Source organism: Eumetopias jubatus, unplaced genomic scaffold (genome assembly GCF_037043125.1).
Source record: "Eumetopias jubatus isolate StellerSeaLion01/CBP00866 unplaced genomic scaffold, mEumJub1_p1.0 scaffold_1, whole genome shotgun sequence".
In the NCBI taxonomy this organism is placed as follows: Eukaryota; Metazoa; Chordata; class Mammalia; order Carnivora; family Otariidae; genus Eumetopias; species Eumetopias jubatus.
In genome coordinates this window covers 94,145,867-94,170,385 of record NW_028274807.1, presented here as the reverse complement: position 1 = coordinate 94,170,385, position 24,519 = coordinate 94,145,867, and the positions used below count along the sequence as shown (strand labels likewise).

Sequence of the window (24,519 nt, the reverse complement as noted above, 5' to 3'; positions counted from 1 at the left end):
CTCCATGGAAACATGTCATCCTTGTCATTAGAAAGTAAAGTTGTACTTATATTAGATTACCATATACATATTTGTAAGACTTTTGTAACATCAATCCCATTAAACATCCCAGAAGCTGATACTCCTTTGATTACACTAAAATTCATTCATGCTCTTTTCCTCCTCCAGATAATGGTTTATAGCTTAGTTAAGCCTTGGGAAATCAGCTTACTGAAACTCACCAAGGTCAAAGTGAATGCTGCGTCTGTGATCTTGGAGAAAATGTTCTAGTTCTTCCTCCTGTGAAGTGGGGAGTTTCCATCTTTTCATTCCTATCTCTGTGATCTCCAAAAGTTTGGCAACAGCACATAATAAGTGTCTAAACCATTGTCCGCAATCCCGAGAAGTTGATGGCCGAAGGCTAATATCCAGCTCGGTCAACTCTGTGAGGAACCGCACATTTTAGCAGAAGATGGCCCATCCTGCATCACAGATGCTGTCATTATAACTCAGGTGGAGCTCCCGTAGCTTGGCTAGGTGACCTGTGTGTATTACTGATGCTGAAAAATAAAATCACACTAAATGCTAAAATGCACAAATACTTTCTCCTGTGGCTGTTTGCCACTTCCAATAACACAGTCATTCCAAGATTAGAAATGACAATATTGGTGCTTAGTAATGATTTGTTATTAGCGAGCAGCTTTATTCAGGACATCTGAAATCACTTTAGTACCAAATCTATTCTCTGCACATCCCAGATACAGCTTGAAAATTGTTTTGTTTGTTTTTTTCCTTTTTCCAAATCCCAACCCAAAGAATATCTTTTTTGCTCTTGGCTCCACTAGAGTCCCAGCTCTTCCTGCAGACTCTCTCTAGTTAAATGTGAGGAGTGATGGCTCTCTGGCTTTAACTGAGGACCATTTATAAATAGTCATCTTGCTGTTTAATACTGTTTAATTTTTCACTGCTCATTCAGTCATTCTTCATTCAACAAGTATTTAACTGAGCACTTTTCACGTGCAAAATACACGTGGGTAATTTCTTTTTTATTTTATTTTATTTATTTGAGAGAGAGAGCACAAGCAGAGGGAGGGGCGGGGGAGAAGCAGGTTCCTCGCTGAGCGGGGAGCCCGACATGGGACTCGATCCCAGGACCCTGAGATTATGCCCTGAGCCGAAGGCAGACACTTAACCAACTGAGCCACCCAGGCACCCCAACACGTGGGTAATTTCTAAGTCACCTTAGGGACCTCCAATTCACAGAACAATTTTCCCTTTGAAGAGCACATATCACAGTACTACCTAAAATGGCACTTAATAAATAATAGTGATGAAGCTAAGAAAAGATAGTAATGCTTGTAAGAGGGTATGGGAGAGCTACCCAAAGCAAGCAGCGCATGCTTCCCTTGCCAGCCAAATGCAGTGATGAACCACAGAGATCAGATGAGTAGCATGGGATCTCAGAGCTGGCAGGGACCCTGGAGGTCTCCTCATTCAACCTCCAGATCAATGATCAGAGATGACTCTTTCACAGCTTCCCTACTGGTCACCAGCCGGCTCCCGCCTAGGGCACCCTTTCTGGTTGCCCCGATAGAGTGAGGTGGCTCTCAGCAGGAGAAAGCCCCCATCCTTTGGGTCCCTTTCTGCCTTCCAGTGATGTTCACCGATTGCCCCGCAGCCTGCTGAACACTTCAGCTCCTTCCTCACACCAGCCTTGCAATGTTGGACGACAGTCAGTTCCCCTCAAGTTCTCTCCCTTTAGGATTAATTGTGCCCTGAATCTTTCAGTCATTCTTCATGTGTCCTGGTTCCCAGAGCAAGCAGCATGCTCCATCCCCATTGCTTTCCTTTGCCCACAGTTTGGTGCATTCGAAAGCTTAGCATTCCGTACACTCAAGAGCTGCACGCCATTCATAGGTGTCCATGTTGATGTGTGTCTCTTCCTTTCTGCAGCATTACTCACCATGTTCTCAAGACCTAACTGTTAAAGACAATGTACATGCTTTTCCTTTTTACAATTTTTTCTACTATGGAAATTTGCAAGGGTACCAAAAGCAGACAGAATAGGAGCATAAACTCCCATGTCCCCATCATTGAGCTTCAACACTTACCTCCATCACACCAATCTTGTTCCACCTACTTCCCTCCCTTCTACTTTTTTTTTTTTTTAGTACAGGCATTCCTCATTTTGTTGTACTTTGCTTTACTGTGCTTCACAGATGTTGCTTTTATTAAATTAACAAATTGAAGATTTGTGGCAACACTGCATCAAGCATTTTTCCAACAGCATTTGCTCACTTTGTGTCTCTGTGTCACATTTTGGTAATTCTCACAATATTTCAAACTTTTTCCTTATTTGTTATGATGATCTGTGATTAGGATTTGCTGAAAGCTCAGATGATGGTTAGCACTTTTTAGCAAGAAAGTATTTTTTTTTTTTTTAGGGGGAGTAGGGTCAGAGGGAAGGGGAGAGAGAGAATCCTAAGCAGGCTCCATGCCCAGTGGGGCTCAATCTCACAACCCTGAGATCATGACCGGAGCTGAGATCAAGAGTCAGATGCTAAACTGACTGAGCCACCCAGGCGCCCCACAATAAAGTATTTTTTAACTAAGGTATGTATATTTTTTTAGACATAATGAACTGCATGCTTAATAGACATAACTTTTGTATGTACACATAACTTTTGTATGTACTGGGAAACCAGAAAATGTACTTGACTTGCCTTTTTGCAATATTTGCTTTATTGAGGTAGTCTGGAACCAAATCCACCGTATCTCTGAGATATAACTGTATTTTATTTTTATTTATTTATCCTACAATATTACTGACTGTATTCTCTACACTATACTTTTCATCTGCATGACTTATTTTTGTACGACTTAGTTCCCTTTATCTATTTCACCCATTCCCCACCCACCTCCTCTCTGGTAACTATAAGTTTGTTCTCTGCATTTAAGAGTCCATTTTTTGTCTTTTTTTTTTTTTTTGTATTTTAGATTCCACATATAAATGAAATCATATAGTATTTGTCTTTCTCTGACTTATTTCACTTAGGATTATACCCTCTAGGCCCAACCACGTTGTCACAAGTGGCAGGATCTCATTCTCGGGGCACCTGGCTGGCTCAGTCTATAGAGCATGTGACTCTACAAAAGTTCAAGATTGTTGAGTCAATGATCCCATTGTTGGGTCATGACTTTAAGCCCCATGTTAGGCATAAAGCTTACTTTAAAAATAAATAAATAAAATGTGTGTATCTTAAAAAAAGGATCTCATTCTTTTTTATGTCTGAGTAATATTCATGTGTGTGTGTGTGTACCACTCTTCTCTACCCATTCATCTATCTGTGGATACTTAGGTTGCTTCCATATCTTGGATATTGTAAATAATGCTGGTATAAACATAGGGGTGCATATATCTTTCCAAATTTGTTCCAAAACAAACAAAAATTTGTGTTCTTTGGATAAGTACCCAGGGGTAGGATTACTGGATCGTTTGCTATTTCTGTTTTTAATTTTTTGAGGAACCTCCATATGGTTTTCCAGAATGGCTGCACCAATTTACACTTCCACCAACAGTGCATGAGGGTTACTTTTTCTCCACATCCTCTCCAAGACTTGCTATTTCTTGTCTTTTTTATTTTAGCCATTCTGAAGGTGATACTTCATAGTGTTGTAGGGTTTTTTTTTAAAGATTTTATTTTTAAGTATTCTCTATACCCAATGTCGTGCTCAAACATACAACCCTAAGATCAAGAGTCACATGCTCTACCGACTGAGCCAGCCAGCCGCTCTCTCATTGTGTTTTTGATTTGCATTCCCCTGATGATTAGTGATGTTGAGAATCTTTTCATGTGTCTGTTGGTCATCTATATGTCTTCTTTGGAAAAATGTCTCTGCAGTTCCTTTGCCTATTTTTAAATTGGATTATTTGGGTTTTTTTTTTTTTTGGTGTTGAATTGTATAAATTCTTTATATATTTTGGATATTAATGCCTTATTAAATATATCACTTGCAAGTATTTTCTCCCATTCAGTAAGTTGCTTTTTCATGTTTTTTGATGGTTTCCTTCATTGTTCAAAAGCTTTTCATTTTGTGTAGTCCCAATAGTTTAATTTTGCTTTTGTTTCCCTTGCCCGAGGAGATATCTAGAAGTGTTGCTAAAGCCAATGTCAAAGAGATCCCTGCCTATGTTTTCTTCCAAGAGTTTTATGGTTGTAGGTCTCAGGTTAGGTCTCTAATCCATTTTGAGTTTTTGTGTGTGGTGTAAGAAAGTGATCCAGTTCCATTCTTCTGCGTGTAGCTGTTTAGTTTTCCCAGCACCAGTTATTGAAGAGACTGTCTTTTCCCCCATTGTATATTCTTGCCTCCTTTGTCATAGATTACTCGACCATATACGCATAGATTTTTTTCCTTCGGTCTTTGTTCTATTGATCCAGGTGTCTGCTTTTGTGCCAGTACCATACTGTTTAGATTACTACAACTTTGTAGTATATCTTGACATCTGGGATTGTGATACCTCCAATTTTGTTCTTTTTTCTTGATTGTTTTGGCCATTTGGGATCTTCTGTGGTTCCATACAAATTTTAGGATTATTTGTTCTAGTTCTGCAAAAAATGCTGTTGAAATTTGATAGGGATTGCATTAAATTTGTAGATTGCTTTAGGTAGTATGGACATTTTAACAATATTTGTTCTCCCAGCCCATGAGCATGGAATATCTTTCCATTTGTTTGTGTCATCTTCAATTTCTTCCATCAGAGTTCTATAGTTTTCGAGTACAGGTCTTTCATTTCCTTGGTTAAGTTATTGCTAGGTATTTTATTATTTTTGGTGTAATTTTAAATGGGATTATTTTCTTAAATTTCTCTTTCTGCTGCTTTATTATTAGTGTATAAAAATGCAACAGAATTCTGTATATTGATTTTGTATCCTGCAGCTTTACTGAATTCATTTATCAGTTCTAATAGTTTTTGGTGGAGCCTTTAGGTTTTCTAGATATAGTACCAAGTCATCTGCAAATAGTGAAAGTTTTACTTCTTCCTTACCAATTTGGATGCCTTTTATTTCCTGTCTGACTGCTGTGGCTAGGACTTCCAGTACTATGTTGAATAAAAGTGCCAATAGTAAACATCCTTCTCTTGTTCCAGACCTTAGAGGAAAAGCCTCTCCATTTTTCACCATTGAGTATGATGTTAGCTGTAGGTTTTTTGTTTTTGTTTGTTTTTGTTTTTTTATCTCTTTTCATTTTATTTCTTTTGTTTGTTTGTTTTGTAGGTTTGACATATATGACTTTTATTCTGTTGAGGTATGTTCCCTCTAATTCCACTTTGTTGAGAGTTTTTATCATAAATCGATGTTGAATCTTGTCAAATGCTTTTTCTGCGTGTCCTGAGATGATTATATGATTTTTGAGATGATCATATCACTGTATTTTAAAACAAATCCTAGACATTGTTTTAACTTTCCTGTACTGTTTGAATTTTCCAATTGTGTGAGTATCCTAATTATTATATTTCACTATTTTATACTTACTATATATTTTAAAAACCTGAGTAATAGGATCATAGGTTATGGAAATACTTTTGTAGTTTACTCTGAGAAAGTGTTGTTATTTTTAAAAGAAAAAAAAGCTACAAGTGATTAATTCTTAAAGAATGCTTGTTAAAATAACCCAAGCAGTATAAAAGTGGTAATGGCTAACCACACATAGTAATACATGTTATTCACAAAAAAATTTTTGGGGGGTTGCTCATTGCTTCAGAGGTCTGGGAGTAGATGGCCGCATAGTGCTGGGGATGCAGGCGCAAGGGTAGATGAGAGACACAGAGGTACTCTCCAATTCACTGTTTCCCACTGAGAAGTGGACATAACAGGGGTGATTTTAGGGGATATTTAGGAAAGGTATTATATACTCTGGAATCCTGCAGTGCAAAAGTTATTCTTTATTCAAATCTCTTTCCACCTTTCTAAATTGACATGGAGAAAGTGTCAGATTGACGCTAGTATGCTTTTAAAGCCCTCTCTTCCCCTTTCTGTAACAGAGAGAGAATGAACCTCTATTCAAAGCCTTCAGCTGGCAACAGTCTAATAATGTCTGTCTATGAGAAGTGATTCCTGTATTTCAGTTATGTTGATGATGAGTTTCCTGTTTAAATAAAAACATTTAGGTTAAAGAATCAATATAAAGAAAAAATGAAGTAACAGTGTGGGTACCACGTGGACAGGGCAAACTTTGTGAAAGCAGACTGTAGGTAACCGAAGTTTGAGTAACACTGGGCTGGCCAGGGAACAGGACAATCCTTCCCCTGTGCCCGGAAGGCAAGGAACAGAAGCTGGAATGACCCACTGCCACGTCTATGCTCATGTCTCCCTTTGTGAAATGCCCTCCACTGTCTTCCTGGCTTGAGAATTGCCCTTCTTCGTTTTTGCCAGCTCTCTCCTAAGCAGATGTCAGAGAGAAAGAAGGGAAGCTGCGCAGAGGGCTCAGCCACAGGCCTGGCCCCGCTCCCCGCCGCCCTTCCCCTGCGGCACAGGCACATTGTGCTCCGCGGGACGGGACTACTTTGGGACCAGTAGATACCAACCCAGGAGAGCCACGTCTTCTGTCACCAGGCCACAGCTGCTCAGTCTCAGCACTCGAAGGGACGCTAAGAACTTCAGTGTTTCCAGAAGCAGCTTCAGGTTGCCACCAACACATTTATTCCAAGAAAGGTCGAATATTTCCAGAGCAGGGAGGTAAGTGGAGGCTTCAGCTAAAATTGATAATAGAAGAGCAATCGTTAGGTTTTACCTCTTTGAAACTGAGGAACCTGGGGCAACATATTAATATAACTGAGATAAGAAAGTTACAGAGACTGTTTTCTTTTGCCCGAAATTCATGACCACAACTTACACTGTCTAGTTTTAACTGGGAGAAATGTTGGAAACTTTAGAAAAGTAAAACTTGATTAAGTGGAATTCACTATCAACTGGGATTTTTCTCCTTTAGTTCCCATCTAGGAAGGAGAAAGAGGCAGAGGATTTGGACAGCTAGTTGAGATTTCCAGAGTATGTCCTGGTTTTACATATTCCTGTGTTCAGTCATGGCTGAAGTTCAGAGATGGGGCCAAGCCTCCTCAGGACTCTGAAACACCCAAATGCGTTTGTGTCGACCTACCTGCAGTTACAGAAACAAAGAAGAGAACTAGTGGATTTTGGAGACATTTTTAAATGAGGTTTAAAAAGATTTTGCTTAATTCTCAGTTGCCCCTAATGCTGAAATTAACCCTAACAACTTATTCCTAAGATATAGTTAATTATACTTTAACTCCACTCTTCTTTCTAAAGAATAACAGGTGTCTAAATGGCAAATATATATCCTTTTATGATATCTATTAAGAAAATCCCTCCCACCTGCATAGTGCAGAGACCTACCAATAAGAAATGGAACTTTTTCTTCTAAAAGTGATATGGAGAATTATATGTTTACTTGACTGACTTCTTTTTTTGGAGGGAAGGGGAGAGAGAGCATGAGAGTGTCGGGGGGAGGTGGCGGGAGAAGGGCAGAGGGCAAGAGAGAGAATCTTAAGCAGGCTCCATGTGGGGCTTGATCTCATGACCCTGAGATTATGACCTGAACCAAAATCAAGCGTCAGACACTTAACCAGCTGAGCCACCCAGGTGCCCCTGCTTGATTTACTTTTTTTTTTTAGGTGTATAAACTATTTTATTAACAGACAAGGCCTACAAATTTATTTCTTCTTGGACACACCCACGGTGCAGCCACGGCGCCCTGTGGTCTTGGTGTGCTGGTCTTGAACACAAAGTCCCCAGAAGTGGCGCAGTTCTCTGTGGGCCCTAATTTTCTTCAGTCTCTCCAGGTCTTCACGAAGTTTGTTGTCCAGACCATTGGCCAGGACCTGGCTGTACTTTCCATCCTTCACGTCCTTTTGTCTGTTCAAAAACCAGTCTGGGATCTTATACTGGCAAGGATTTTGCATAATGGTGATCACACGTTCCACCTCATCCTCAGTGAGCTCTCCGGCTCTTTTGGTGAGATCGATGTCTGCTTTCCTCAACACCACATGAGCATATCTTCGCCCCACACCCTTAATTGCAGTGATGGCAAAGACTGTTTTCCGCCGCCCATCGATATTGGTGTTGAGTACTCGCAAAATGTGCTGGAACTTCTCAGGGATCACTAGAGACATGGCAGCGGCCCGAGCGGCGGCGTGTAGGCCTCCTGTGGAAGAGCTGATTTACTTCTTAATTCAAATTGAATGATACATTTATTTCAGATTATATAATTTAATGTAATATTTACTTGATTGTGATTCATTATGCAGCAATAATTGGGAAGAGCTCTATCTTCTGATGGCAAAAGACACAAAATTAAAAACAAAATTTTCTTCAAAAAATATCCAACTTTTTCCAACTAGGGACATCATGTTGTCCCTAAATTTATTTTTTGTGGAACTTTCCTAACTGAACGTTAGTCTGAACAGTGTAATGTGTCGTGTGTGTGTGTGTGTGTGTGTGTGTGTGTGTGTGATGTGGATATGTGTTTACCTAACCATTTTGGGCATTACAGACCCCTTTGAAAAGTTAGTTTGTTTACTTGCTTAACTAATATGCAGAAACACCTAAAATGGGGTTAGGGTGTGCAGTGAAGAATAAAAGCAATCTCTGCCTTCAAGGAGGTTATAAACTGTGGGAAATACATACACTGAGAAAAACACACAAATAAATACATAATTAGAAATTCTAATAAAGGCTATAAAAAAGATACAGGGCCTCCTCATTTAGATCAGAGATGCTGTCTTAACAGGGAGCCTTTATGCTGAGACCTGAAGTCAGAGCTCCCCAGGAAAGAACAGGGGGCGGGTGGGGGCGGGGGGGCATTCCATCCAGAGAACAGGAAGGCATGGAGACAAGGGATTGCTCAGTGACAGGAAGGAACTGAAAGAAGCCAGCTGAGGCTTGTTCAGGGAGCAAGGGTGAGAGTGGCCAGGAGGTACTAGGGCCAGATCACCTGGGCCTTTTAGACCCCATGAAGGAATGTGGATTTTACCAGAGATGCTATGGGCCACCATTGTGTCTTTTTAAACTGGGTAGTGATAAGATCCAATTTATTTTGTAAATGAAATTTATAGATTCTCTCCCCATAATAATATTAACAACTAACACTGAGCATTTACTATGTGCCAGGTACCTTTTCAAGAACTTTACATGTATCAACACATTTAATTCTTACAACCCCATGAAGTATGTACTATTATTCCATTTTACATTTTATAGACAAGGAGACTGAAGCACGGAGATGTTAACTATCTCAGGTCACAATAGCCAGGGCCAGGATTTGATTTTAGGCAGCCTGATTCCAGGTGCTTTGGAGCCAGAAAATGCACCACATATGTCCCCCACAAAATAATTACAATCAATTTCCGGGAGTTCACAGTCCCCTCCCCCAGGCACAGCTCTAGACTGACTCTCTGACCCAGGTTAAGAACTCCAGATCTGAAAGGTACATATCTTGCTATTTTCCCTATCCAGACATGGGGACAAGGAGATGAGCAATGCTGGGGGAGGGGTGGGCACCGTTCACAGCAAGGACCAAGTCTATGTGGGTTGAACAAAGTACTTGGGCTAAAAGAGAGGCAAGAGTGCCTTAAATATAGAGGTCTTAGAATTTGGTGTGAACTATATGCATTCATTTCTGTTAATAGATAGCAATAAATAGCTTATTTTATTACTAGAATATGCTTATTTCATTAATAATAATAATCCGTGTCTGGCCCATGGTACAATTCATTTTTCTAGAAGGTGTCAACTGACACACAATACTTGGGGGTCAGAGAGAAGGACTCTGTTTTCATCCTTATCCAGGAAGCCCCAGAATGCAAGCTCTCTAGGCTGTGTGTGTGTGTGTGCAAAACAAGAGCTAACCTGCCAGGCCTGAGGCTGCGACCCCCTAAAGGCTTCCTGGCCAGGTTGGTGGCACCTGGGCACTTGCGGCTTGGCTCTGTTCCAGCCATTCCTTACCTAATAAGAGTGGCTCACTATGCCTCCACTGTGTGTCTACAAATTCCATGACTTATGCGGAACACCAGCTTTCCTTCTATGCTCTGGAATTTCGGTAGAGAGGGTGCCTGTGTGACCACCGCCCAGTAAAAGCCCTAGCCGGAAGGTTCAGGTGAGCTTCCCTGGAAGGCATCATTTCACACGTGTTGTCAGAAGTCGCTGGGAGAAGGAAGTGTGTCCCGTGTGACTCCACAGGCCGAGGTCTCTTGGAAGCTTGTACTTGGTTTCCTCTAAACTTTGTGCCATGCCCCGTTCCCTTTGCTGATTTTGCTTTGTATCCTTTTGTTGTAATAAATCCCAAAAGTGAGTCCGACTCTATGCTGAGACCTGTGAGTCCTCCTAGCGAATCACTGAACCTAAAGGTGGCGTTGGGGACCCCCATCCAGCAATGTGTGCCCAAAGTTCTTTGCCTGGGTGGCGGATTCTGCAAAATAATGCAAAGTGCCTTTGCCTCAAAATATCTCCCTCTACTTGCAGACGATATTCTTGCCCCCGAAGAGGCAGACATTCCAGATTCTGTAAGCCCTTGATCTAAGCTGGACTGTGTCTGTGACCTTCCAGCAGGCCCAGGTTCCTAGAGAGGACAATAAATCCTGCTGGAAAGTGGGTGCTGGGCAGTCAACTAGGCTCACACCCCAGCAATTGCCTCACTTTTCCCATCAGACTCCCAGCAATCCAGTTTATATTGGCACCTCAGTGAAATCCCAAGTTACCATGGATATGGGCCTCCAGAGTTGGCTACATACACTTTGGATTTTAAATGTTAAATTTGCAAATGCCAGCCAGAATCATTCATCTGGCCCTCAGAAAGCCACTTTTAAGAAAGCACATTTCCTGAGAAGAAGACAAATTAGTGATTCATAACTTTGCCTCTGGCAGAGGCTTGGCATGAAATTCCTATGTAGGGAATATGTGGACTCATGAGTTACTGTACATGCATGCAGGGATCTGGGGAATTCTCTTACCAAGGGCGGTAAAAGTCTCACTCTCCAGAGCACAGCTGTTTAATGAGTAAGGACTTCAGTGCTGGTAAAAATCGGAGCCGGCTGAGGAGGTTTTCAGAAAAGCTGCCCATCTTTTTGTTGGCAGATAAATCCAACTCTTGAAGACTCGAGAGTAAAGGGATTACCTGGGCTGTTAAAATGTCAGCAGTGACATGTTTTAGGCACCATCTCACAAAGAGTCTTCTGGATATTTGGGTCCCACGGTCCCACAGTCTCTGTCCCTTACACACACGCACACCAGCCACGCTCCCCAGTGTGTAAAAGAAGCTTGGGCTGTTCTACTTCCAAGCCTCTCTCCAGGCTAGACATTAAGAGCAAAGACCTTGGAGACAGAACTGGGTTCTAATCCTGCCTCTGCTGCTAAAGAACTGTGTGATTTCAGGAAAGTTACTTAACCTCTCCGAACCTCAGTTATCGCCATGATAATAACAACAACAGCAGTACTTCACAGGGTCATTGGGAAGAAAAAAATGACTTGGTATAGGTAAGTATGCTGGGATCTCTGATGGGCTGGCTCACCTCCGCAGAGCCTTCCAGGGCCCCCTAAGCCACAGAAGCCCTTGGTCACTATCACATCACCCTATTTATTTTTGCTTATGTGTTTGCTTTCTGTCCTCCCCCACTGAAGGTGAGCTCTGTCTGTAGGGCCTGCTTCCTCCCCAGAGTGTGCAGAAGAATCTAGAACACTGGAGGAACAGACATTTGTGGAAGGAGGGAAGGAAGATGGGAAGGAAAGGAAGGCAGGCAGGTGGGATGCCAACAGATGTCATGGTTTCTTCCTCTTCACCATGTAGTTGGTTTATTCCTGTCCCTACCAGACGGAGGCTCCCAGACTGTGAATTTCCCTTAGCCCGTGGCACAGTGCCTCGTACAACTAGATGATTAATCAAAAGTTGTTGGCTAAACGATCTGTAATTCCATTTCTTTGGAGCTATCTAGAATGATCAGATAAAAGAATGGTGAGTTATTTAGCCTCCTGAGGTACAAACGGAATGTATTTTCATTTCCATCTTTTCAAAATTAGGCAGTAGAACGATGCAATTTGCTACAGTTCTTAAATAAATCATTAGCTTTCCAGGGCCTTTCACCTGTGTTGGTGGCATCGAATCTGGTAAGAGAAGCTGATCCCCCTGTTAGGCTATTGGTAACAGTTGAGGTCCCTCTGGCCCTGGAACCTTCCTCTGAGTAACAAGATGAGAGGTGATATTCATGTTACTCTGTTGTACCAAGGGAAATTCATTCTTTGGAATCTGGTCGCTGATAATTCAAAAGTGTTTCCTCCAGGTATGATGCTCAGAAGTAAAGGGGATGGTGATACCCCGTACGCTCCACCTGGAGCTCAGAAACGAATTGTTTTGTTCCTTTAAAATCCTTATGAAAGCCTTGAAATTTTCTGTTTTCCAAATTGCATGAATCCCAAATGTAATTTAGCAGGTCTAAAATACAGATGTTAGACCTAAGAACCTATTTTACTCTTTTCCTTCCCAAATTGTACTAAAAACAATTAAGAAATTCTTTTTATTCTTGTTCTTAATTGATTCATTCATTCGATCATATTCAACAATCATTTCCTGGGGGCCAACTATGTACCAACCCCCGTACCTGAACAAAGGAGAGATGCTGAAGGGGCTCCCGACACAGGAGGGGCCCGTGATCTGAGAGGGAGCAAGGACAAAGGCCCCAGGGACAGAGGGTCAGCCCACACAAGTGGCTGGGGTGGAGTCAAGGAGGGGAAGGCTAGGGAACAAAGTCAGAACGACAGAGGAGGAACAGTGAGACCATTTGGACTCGTAATAATCTGGGCATGAGATGACAGTACCCTGAACCAGGGTAGTAAAGGTCTAGATGGTGAGCTGTGGTGAGATCCTGGAGGTATTTTGAAAGTTTATTGTGGCCACAGATGGAGTAAAACCCTTAATGGCAAGGCTGCACTTGGGCTGTTTGTTATGGGAAACTGCATTCATACATTATGTTTTATAATTACAGGATTATGCCTACAGTGGGAAGTTAAGCACAGGCACCTAAAGTTAAAATGTACACCTATGATGCACCACCCTAAATTCTTCTGTAATTTCATTTGTACCTAAGGGGCTTGACTTCACATGTTAGTCAGCAAGCCTCAACGCCCTTTGTTTGGCTTTCTCTCTACATCCCTGTTTGAAACAAACTTTGTGACTAACAGAGTCATTTCTAAACAGTAACATATATTCAAAATGTTCTCCACCAAGTGCCACATCCATCATTTACAAACATGTATAGGAGGAATTTAGATTCACTAACATTTACTGAGCATGTAATATATGCCAAATACAATATTGGGGCATTCACAGAACTTTTATGATTTGATGTTTTTGGTAAGTTTAAGTAAGTTTCAGGGGACACCTCAAATTTGGCAAGTTCCAAACATATACTGAGGTTCCGAAAGTCCTTCCTTGGCTCTATCGTTCACACTTACTCAGTGACATCACATCATCTGCTGTTAGCGAGCACTGGTGAAGATCCAAAACTTCTAGATGCTCCAACGTGGCCAACTGAGCTGATGAGTCTTCAAAACCCCCACCCAGCTCCCTGTTGCAGGAAAGGTCTAATTTCTTCAGTTCACACAAGGACCTAAAAGCAGCATCTACAAAGGAAGTCAAAAGTCCCATTCTGACAGGTTAGAAGGTGGAAGGCAGGTGTGGAACAGGGGAGGGGGCAGCTGTGCAGAAGGGAGATGGAGAAAATACACTACGTTGAGAAAAGCCAAAACGGAGGAATAACTTTAGACTCCCTGCCATCTGGCCCTCTTTGGACTTGACCATGACTTCAAACACCCCGCCCCCAACACCCCGTGATCTGCATTGACTGCCAATGGCTTTGGTGGAACCCTGCAACGGATGGTTCTCCTCCTCCTACACTGGAGCATTGGCATTTCACAGAATTCTAGACTTCCTCAAACTGCCAGTGAGAAGGATATTATAGACTCTGTAAGTCAAAGGGGAACACACAATTTCATGTCATGTTCTCCCTACAGATGCCACTGGGAGCTATTCTTTTTATCAGTACCGATTCCTTCCTACTACTGAGCATAAAATAATGCTGACATTTTCAGAAGTAAGAGAAAAATGGAGAGCTTTTGTAGCGCATAACTTTTCTTTTGCCCAGTGTCTATCTCAAACCCAGAATATCCTGGCCTTTTCAGAGGCAGCCATTTTAAGAGGTAATTTTTAGAATCATGAAAAGTATGTGCTTACTGTAAAAGACTTAGAAAAGAATAAAACAAAGAAGATTTAAATTACCTATAATCTCATTCCCCAACATAACCACTGTGTATATTTTGTTGAATTTCCTAACAGCTTAAAAAATTAAATATAAACTAAAATTTCATGTGTATGTAAAAACCCCAGTCATTGCTAACTCACCCAGTAGTCTGACGCTCTCTTGTGATAGTCCACAAGAGTGTAACTTCAGTACTTTCAGATTTGAGGTACTTTTTAATCCCTGAGCAATACTGTTCAGACTGGCACCAATGTTTCTGTTAATGGAAAGATCAAGGACTTCGAGATTTTGCATCATGGGTAGCAACTGACCTAGAGAGAAGGAAGTGAATCCAAATGAGAAGAGCAACTCAGTAAAAACACAGGTTGTGAATGTTGGGGCAGGAAAGGGAGGGCAGCCTCATGTGACCCCGGGGCTATAGTGAGCCACTCCTCCAATTCAGGGTGAAACAAAGCACAGCCAACTTTGACCCTTTGACTCTCAGGCTGACTGCTTGTGGGTGTCTTCACATTTATTTTCTGGGAAGGACCCTTCCGAATTCCACTTACCCACAAATGCCCCATCTTCAGATGTGAGGTCACAATCCACAAGCTCAAGCGTTTGTATCTTGCTCCCTTCTTGGAACTTCTGGAGGGTCAGAGGCAAATTTCCTCCCACTTCACTGTTCCAGGACAAGTTCAGCTCTTTCAGTTCAAGTACCACCTTGAGTGCTTCTCCTGTTACAAAAGAGCCCGAAGATGGGGTCGATTGCTAATCCACAAAGCAGGGAATCCACCTTGAAATCAGCACAAGCGTTATTTATGGAATTATAATGCCTGGGCCAGGGACTGGTCAGGTGTCGAGGAACAGAGCAGACCCAGTTCCCACCCGCTCCTAGCAGGCTGAGCCCCTGTATTTACAGAAACAGCAATTCTAGACCCTCCAAGCTTCAGAAGCCATGCCTCTGTACAAAAATTATTGTCAAGAAAACCTTACCCCTCAGTAGGGTGGTTTCACGGAGTTGTTTTTATGGTAGTAAATACGTGTACTATTCCAACTCCTTTCTCTCGCCCACCTTGTCTGGGGTCAGTATCACTGGGAAGCTGGACCAGAGGACGGGGCAAGGCCAAGCAGAGCCCTGGCTGCCACGGGGGTAAAGCTCACTTTGACATCAAGAATATCACATACAACTGAACCGAGCCCTCCAGAGACCTAGTAATAAAGCATAAGGTGCTAGCAGCTCATAACAGCCATGCAGCCTTGGAGGGTAGAGGAGGATGCAGTGAGAAAGGGGTGAAACCTCACATTTCTGAAACCCTTCAGCAGAGGAAAGCATCCGAGGTCTGGAACGGAGGCTGGGTGAGACCAGGGAAATCAGCCTTAGGAATGACTTTTCCACTGCCTTGGGGAGAACAGGGTGGAGAGGCACACACATGGAAAATGCACTTATGCAATGTGCAGAGTCAATCTCAATAGCAAAGAGTTAAGAGTACTGGAAAGTCCCCTGTGTCTAGAAGCCTCTCCTCTATGGTCCACTACTGTACTTGGACTTCTGCCATTGGCTATTCATTGTGAGGACTGAAGTTTCAGGAGTCCAGGAGCCTCAGTTAAAATGCATGTTCTCCCAGCACAGGTGCCATTTTGTGTGCCATCACCAGTCAGTTGGGGTGGCTTTCTACAGCCCTAAAGCACTCCTCAGCATCAGGGACAGAGAGTACATGACTGATCAGCCATGTCTGCAGTGCACACGGTACTGGGGAGCCATGCATCTGTCATCCTACACTTAGTAGTTGTAACAGGTATAATAATGTTGGAATGCCTCCTGATTTATGGTCTCTTTTCATTAAACCATTTATTCTCCCTGTACCCCATCTGCCATCAATGCTAAGGAAAGTCCCTTCTGATGGAGAAGATGCAGAAGCCCTTTCAGAGTGGAGAAGGAGTCTGGGAGAGGGAGCAGGTTACAAAACATCACAGCAATAAAGATGCAGACTCTCTCCTGAACCGGATAAGTTTGGAGTGAGTCCCAGGACAGAAATGACATTTCCCCATTTCTTTTTTTTTTTTTTAAGATTTTTATTTATTTATTTATTTATTTGACAGACAGAGAGAGACAGCGAGAGAGGAAACACAAGCAGGGGGAGTGGGAGAGGGAGAAACAGGCTCCCTGCTAAGCAGGGAGCCCGATGAAGGGCTTGATCCCAGGACTTAACGACTGAGCCAACTGGGCGTCCCCATTTCCCCATTTTTTAAGGATGGAAGACCATGAACAAAATTTAGATTAATCATAAGAAATAAAGAAACTACATTTTCTTTTCACCCCAGAGTAGCAGTGAGTTAAATTTGCAACTCCACTACACAATAACCAGCTGCTAACCTGGGGCTCAGTGGGGCTCAACTGACCACATAAAACCACTGAAAGTTAATTTTGAATGAGGGAGTAGTGAAAGGAGGAACTGTGCTCAATTACTGAGCATGTACTATGTCCCAGGCATGCAGTAAGTGCTTCAAAGAAATTATTTAATCCTCACAGTAGTTTTTTGAGGTGGATATCAAACTTATTTCAGAGATAAGAAAGCTGAAGCTTAGGAAGTTTAAATAATTGTCCATTGTCACAAAGCTAGTTAGAAGTGGGGATAGAATTTGAACTGAGACCTGGCTCTGAGATGTATGGTGTTTCTCCTCAGCTATGGGAAGGGTGGGCCAGGGGGCATAAACTGATCCTGGTTTTCTACAGAGGGATCAGAGAGAAGACATTTGACATGAGTTGTGTTGTTTTTACAGAAATGTTTGCCAAGATGTAAATGATCAAAATACATCACTGAAATAAGAAACTTCAGACCAAAAGAACTTTTAAAAAATTGAATGGCATCTAAAACCAGCAAGGATCATAGTAAAGAGTTGGATTAGTAGAATGACAAATTTTATCCTACATTCTATGTTCAGTATATAAACTAATTGAGGTTCTAGTTCTATTTAAACCATTGCTTTTAGTTTAAATATCTTGTTTTGATCCATTTTTTAAAATGGGAGTGGAAAAATAGAAGAGATTATTTTGGAATTGGAAAATAATCATTACCTTCCTCAACTCCTCAATTTTACAGACGAGTAACAGACTGAGAGTAAGCAAATTTGACAAATTATCTCCATTTAAATTCCATGAGAGCAGGTATCTATCTGGCCAGCCTTGTTCCCTTCTCTATCCTGGGGCTTACCACAGTGCTAGTAGGTACAGGCTGTGTAGCTTTTTAGAAGTTATGCAAGTGCTCAGCATGGCATTCCATCATCCATGTGCTCTCATCCATGAGCACCCGAGGGGGTGTGACCCAGATAGTTTGCCCTTGACACTTCAAAGCTGCTTCCAGTGAAGCATTCATCATACCCAGGGCTCGAACATCATCCGTGGTAAGTCTGCAACTTCCCAGCCTCAGGATTTTTAACTTGCTGACGAGATGCATTTGCTGGGTGACTGAATGGAGGTTTCCACCTACAGAATCATTCCAGGAAATATCCAGTTTTTCCAAGTCTGGGAGAAAAGGCAGCAAAGCAACTGGAAATGAACAAGAGGATATACAGATTTGCATATGTAATGTGCGACTGGTAGTAAATAGGATCCAATGCCTATTGCACTGTTAAGAAGGGAGGGGTGGATGTATTGGCTTTCAGCAAAGCAGGGATCCCTCAGCCATGCAATTGGGGAGAATGTCACCTTTATATTTCCTATTTCCTAGGATATTTTCTATTTCTGCCACATAAATGCACTCCAAAAATGGAGTGGTATCTTCATAAGATTTCATAGGAGCTCTTTTATTGTAGCAGAAATGGTAATTCTACTGTTACTACCACTGCCACTGTGATATGTATACTAGTCCTTTATTTTGCAAAAATAATTCCTCACCCCTTCATCATCCTATTGGACCCTCGGGCTGAAAGCCGGAGGACTGTTCTGTTGGCCAGGATTGCTGAGATTGAGGGTACCTCTTACCCTTTCTTTTATATCTTGATTACCTGGGTATCATCACCTTAAAAAGCTCCCATTATATTTAAATAGACCAACATGTAGAGGTTTAGACAGGCACAAAGCCTGACTAGAACCTTCTCTGAGTATCGCCCATTAAAAGTGACCTTACTGTCTGTGAAAAAGATTCGCTAAGGCCATCTTTATCTCCTGAAGCAACGAGACTCAAGAGTGAAAATGCCAACGAAGCGTGGGTGAAGAATCTTTGTTTGCTTTTAAATCTGTCTTGAAGGTTAAGGGCAGCCGTTAGAAGTAGCAAGCTGAGCTTTTACAGTTACAGACACAGCTGCGTCCAAAATTCTGAGGCCATGATTAGGAGTGAAATTTGTTTTTGCTTTTTGATTTTTTACTAGCCTTCAATTTCAACTTGTTCACCAAAATCCTAACTTCATCAAGCCTGAAAGTCTTTTGAACACATTAAGAAGGAAAAAAAAATTTAAAAACAAGAATCCTGGGGCCCGCTCTCAGAGACTCCAAGTTGGTGGGCTTGGGTTGAACTGCAGTCAACATGAGCTCTGCTAGTGATTCTGACACAAAGGCATCTGGAAACACAGACACGGTTAGGGTTCTCTCTTCAGAGAATTGTCCAAAATACAGTGGCATGGATTTTAATTAAAATAGTCAAGGCCCCCTCACTCACGATTCAGTTCTTTTAATACCTCTGTGCTGGTAGACACATCTAGTTTGATGAAAGACTCGACTTAAGGTCTCCGAGAAAAAGAGAAAAGAAAGGTGGTAATAGTTGTATGGGGAGGGGCGTCTTCACAACCAGACGCCCGCTTACGTGTGACAAGTGGTGATTACACTGTTGAGTACACAAGTTGTAAGCAATAATTGCTGGAAGTTCCTCTTTCATTCCACAGACAACTGAGCACAACACCCCGTTACATTCCCAGCGGGGCTCAGCTTAATGGATGAGTTGCACGAGTTTATATCTCATATTGTGTGCAAGACAAAAGTTTTTCAGGGAGTAAGGTGTCATCAGTAGGGAGGTAAAATGCTCAGGAAGAACAAACAGACAAATGAACCTTCCTCCTAAACTCAGCTCAAATCTTTGAAGCTTGAGGAAGGATCAATTAACTTGTTTTTTTGTTTTTTTCAACAGTGGTACAGCTGCTATTCCTGAGTTGTTCGGGGCCACCCTGAGACCTTGGGTTGCCATGTGAGTAATGAGCGTGTTTTGCCTGCTCATCTCAACCCGAGGGCTCCCGTGGCCCTCCGTGCGAAGTCAACTGCATACAGACCCACTTCCCTCACGTCCGCTGCCGTTAGTCTGCAGTTATTCAGATCTAGACACTTGTCCACAGCCGTTCTGCCCAGCTTCTGCAGGAACTGCTCATTTTTCTCCATCCTGGATCCCCAATCCTCGTCTGAAGTGAGAGGCTGAGCTACATTATAAGAGTAAAGAAGAACTTGGGTGAATGACAGATCGTATTAAAGATGCGCAGTGATCGCAATAAGACAAGTCAATAGACTAACAACAATCCTGAGCAGGGAGGTTTTGTAGATGAAAATGTACAATTTAAAACATATAAAAAGAGTATACTGGAATCCAATATGAAAGTGTAAGTTCCAAATATGCAGTGATACTACACTAACCCTTACAAAGTATAAAACCACATCGCTAAAAAGAAATATATTGGTACCAGTGAAAATTAATAGTAGGATTTCAGTAGTAATTAGCTTAGACTTAAATATTAGGAGAGTAATACAAACTCTACCTCTCCTCGGTAGTGTGTCTGGTGGCTGGCTATTTTTAAGAAAACACCTGTAGGGTGTACATCTTTGCAGGGATGGCTGGTGTTGCCACATTCCGCCAGTAGGAGGCAGCACCATCCACCATTTTACCTCTTCACTCTGGTCTTCCACTTGTATCAGGCATTGGTAAATAAAATGTATTTCATTTTGGGTAGGGTTGCCAGATTTAGGAAAAACAAAAACAGCCTGTCCAATAAATTTAAACTTCAAGTAAACAAGGAATCATTGCTTAGTAAAAGTATATCCCAAATATTGCATGCATTTTATCTGGCAACTCTAATTTTGGGTAGAGCAGAAGAGAATGGTGGGTGGGGGGTGCAGAGGGACTAATTCTTATGTGCCAGGACATTTTGTGTAAACTTCATGCAAGGAGACACAATCGCACTATTTCATAGGTTTGGAACCTGAGACACGGAGAGACTGTCAATTAGTAAGTAGCAGAGTCAGAATTTGAACCCAGAACAGTCTGCTCCAAAGCCCATTATATGTATGTGTGTGTTTTTGAATTTTTGTGTTAAAAAAATCTCTCTGCATGCTATCTGATGCTTTCTCCCTTCTCTTTTTGAACTTATCTCCATAGGCTCAACTTACAATCATGCTCAAGTTCCAGCCTCACAAAAGCTTCTGTGTTTTCTCAAGCCACTGTTTTGTCTTTCATTAGGAAATGATTACTGTCATATGTTTGGAAAGGGTGGTTTGTGCTTGCTGGTACCACTTCCCCACATTTGCCAATTAACCCTCTATGTTCTGGTGACCACATTCACATTCTCAAAGGTCACCAGCAGTGACCTACCAATTGACAGATCCAGGAATCTCTTCTCAGACTGCATCCTACCTGGGTACTCTGTAATGTTTGACAGAACTGGCAAGTCTAAGACAGTGTAAGTGGAAGACCTGGTTCAAATCATGGTTCCCTCAGGTAAGCAAGTCACTGAACTTCTTTGAGCCTTGGTTTACTCATCTATAAATTAGAGATTATTATTCCTGCCTGGTTCACTTCTCATTTATTGGGGCCTCCCAGGGAGATGGAACTCTGCAGTGCCTTTTATATGGGAGGTATTCTGTAAATACTTGTTGAATGCACAAATAATTGAATGAATGAAAGAAGGAAGGAAGGGAGGGAGGGAGGGAGGAAGGAAGGAAGGAAGGAAGGAAGGAAGGAAGGAAGGAAGGAAGGAAGGAAAGAAGGAATATTAGCTTTAAGGCTCCTTAATGACCAAAATAAATCAACATGGTAAATCTTTATCAAACGCCTAAGTATAAATATGAGTACCAATGTATGAGATCCCTGGACATGTCCTTACAGACCATATATTTCATTTTTTTTTAAATACATAAAACCCTTTTTCCAAGGATAGCTTATATCCCAGCTCGAGACGAGACGGTTGAGTCAGAGTTGCTGCCCATTGGCTGAGGTAGGATGACCGGCCCATCATGAAGAGGACAAGGTTATCACACGTGAGCAGTTCTGTGGAGTGAGTCAGCGCCTTTTCCTGGCTGCTTTCCTGCTGAACCGAGCTTCTGCCTTCTCCATGTGATTCTGGGAGCTAAGCAGTATCTTCACATTAAGTTCTTTTCCAACCTAAAACTATAAGGGTTGGTTTCTTGGTTATAAACAACCAAGAATCCCAGTAGTTTCATAAAACATGATTACATGTTTGTAACATGGGTGGTGCTGTACAGGGAACCAAGATAACAAGTTCCTCTTTTCAAGGAGCTACCTGTCTAATGGAAGAGACAGATACGAAACCCATGCTGACAGTACAGAGGAGACGTGCAATGACGGAGGCGTGTGGAGGGTGCATGGGGACACATGGTAGTGACAGTAAATACCTTAGGTCCCATGGGCAGGTCTTGGCAAACTTGCAAGAGAAAGGGGTACATGAATTGCACCTTAAGGGTGAGCGATAGTCAGGCAGGTGGGTGGACACGAGGGAGGAACAAATGAGGGAGGGGTGCAGAAGGAGCATGGTGACAAAAGGGAAGGTCTTTATAAGCCCAGGGAACCCCTTTGGAAGAATATGGCCAGTGCAAGAAACTGCAAGTGAATCTGAATTTCAGGAGTTGAGGATGAACATGAGGTTGGGGGAAGGCAGAGGTCATGAAGAGAGATCCATCTGATCATAAATACCTTGAAGACCATGCTTGGGAGTGTAGACTTTCTTTTCAAGGCAAGAAAGACTAGGAATCGAACCTTCAGGAACATGGTTCATGAATACCTGTAACCATGATGAAATTAACAGTGGAAAGATTTTAAGCAGGGGAAAGACATCATGTCTGTGATTTAGAAAGAGCACCCCATGGCACTGTGGAGGACAAGTTGGCAGGAGAGCCAGACTAGAAGTAGAGAAACCAGTTAGGAAGCTGACCCAGTGGTCCGGTCAAAAATCCATGAGCCCAAACAGCAACGGAGAAGAGGAGCCAGGTCTTAGAGCCATTTTGGGGGTAGAATTGACATGACTCCAGGAGCCACTGAATTTTGGGAGAAATGGAAATGGAGAAACCATGCAAGGTTGAGGGGCCAGTGTTGCCCAGCTGGGATAACCAGTGCCTAGCCTTGCACTGTTAATTTCATCATGGTTACAGGTATTCATGAACCATGTTCCTAAAGGTTCAATTCCTACTTTAGAACAACTATCAACAATTTTCTGATAGAGGTTGTCCTTTTTTTAAAAAGTAGACTTTAACTTCCTATTTCCAAAATAGATTTAAAAAGACACTTAATCTGCTTTCACATAAAATGATACTATTTTTGGTATTCGATGCAAATAATCTGATAGAATTGAGGGTAGGTATAAATGAATCAAGATTGGCCACGGGTTGATAATTGTTAGAGGGAAGTGATCATGGGGAGTTCTTAGACTGTTCTCTCTACTTCTGTGTATATAGATGTTTAAAAAATACATTTAGTCTAATAGATACTATATTAATGGCATTGTTTATGACACATAGCTTTAGGGAGAGGCCTGCCAATATTTATTTTCCTAACCCTTGAATTTTTAATCTCTGTTCTAAGAAAAAGGCTGAAATACAATGAAGCTGGGAATAAGCAAGAGGGAAAGACAAAAATATTCACTGAAGGGCAAAAAAGGAACTTAAGTAATTATGGAATATGCGTGGAATAGAATATTATGCAGCTGTTAAAATTAGGCATACGAACATCATTTTGTGTCTGTCTGCCATGTGGGGATTGAGCAATATAATCATATGTTCCAGAAGTAGGATATCAGCTCCATGTAAGCTCAAGAGGGATTTGTAAGCTATTATAACTGCAAAAGATGCCCGCTCTGGCCCCCAGGAACCCTGGGGGGGGGGTGACTGTCCTACTGCTCTTGTCCTCTCTCCTCTCTCATCTTGCTTCAGCGCCCCTGACCTTGGGTTCATTCTCAAGCATTCCAGGCCCAGTCCCACCTTGGGCCTTTGCATTTACAGTTCCCTTTGCCTGGGAAGCCATTGCCGTAGACGTCCATGGGACTGGCTTGATTCATTCATTCTACTTGGCTTACTTTATTCAGATCTCTGCTCAAATGCCACCAAATCAGAGACTCCTTCCCTGCAACCCCACCTAGAGTAGTACCCCATCCATCCTCTGTCTCCTTAGCCTGCTTTATTTTTCTTCCTATCACTTATCACACTGAAATTATGTCTGCATTCGGTTCTTTGTGTATATGAGGTCCTGTTTTTCGTGGCCGCATTTCTAACACTTACAACAGTAGCTGTCATACAGTAGGTACTCAATCAATGTTTGTTGACTGGCTGACTGACCATAAATGCATGCATATGAACAAAAGACTGAAAAGAATCTTGAAGAAATGATCATTTGTGTTAGAATGAAAGGAAACAAGGTATTTTCTCTATACCTTCCTGTAGTGTTACTTTTGATAATTTAAAAGTCAAATTAGCCAAGTATTTAAAGCATTTAAGTCACGTAGTAAATGCTTAGAATAGAGGCTCAGATTAGGTTTAGTTTAACCCATATGATCTCTTTAGGGGAAAACATTATTCTAAAAAAGTAAAGAAATAGGGCGCCTGGGTGGCTCAGTTGGTTCAGCAACTGCCTTCGGCTCAGGTCATGATCCCGGAGTCCCGGGATTGAGTCCCACGTCGGGCTCCCTGCTCAGCGGGGAGTCTGCTTCTCCCTCTGACCTTCCCCCTCTCATGCGCTCTCTCTCTCTCTTATTCTCTCTCTCAAATAAATAAATAAAATCTTAAAAAATAAAAATAAAAATAAAAAATAAAAAAGTAAAGAAATAACAGCAGTCAGAAGTTCACCCGTATCTAAAGTGGCTGTTTTCTGTGCATCGTTGCTGGGTTGGAAATCAGTTGTTGCAAGGTCATTGCTCTCTTTTCTGCTTTCAGCTTTGGAGGACATAAGTTTTGAGCCCCTGAGGAATTTGTTGACAAATGAAGTCCGGGGTTTAGTTTCTCCATCTGAAGAATTTTTCTTCCGTGTTTGACTCAT

At 42.0% G+C, this 24,519-nt stretch overlaps 1 protein-coding gene and 1 pseudogene across 1 annotated transcript; both read right to left on the bottom strand.

Annotated features, from left to right (window-relative positions):
- Nucleotides 1-207: 207 nt before the first annotated feature.
- Nucleotides 208-24,519, bottom strand: LRRC31 (leucine rich repeat containing 31). The gene is given in 10 exon segments (XM_028101089.1): nt 208-539; nt 6,566-6,733; nt 11,006-11,045; nt 11,047-11,174; nt 13,500-13,667; nt 14,446-14,613; nt 14,851-15,018; nt 17,664-17,831; nt 19,544-19,687; nt 24,330-24,519. Coding segments are annotated over 10 exon segments (1,674 nt in total).
- Nucleotides 7,666-8,170, bottom strand: LOC114207080 (small ribosomal subunit protein uS13 pseudogene; annotated as a pseudogene).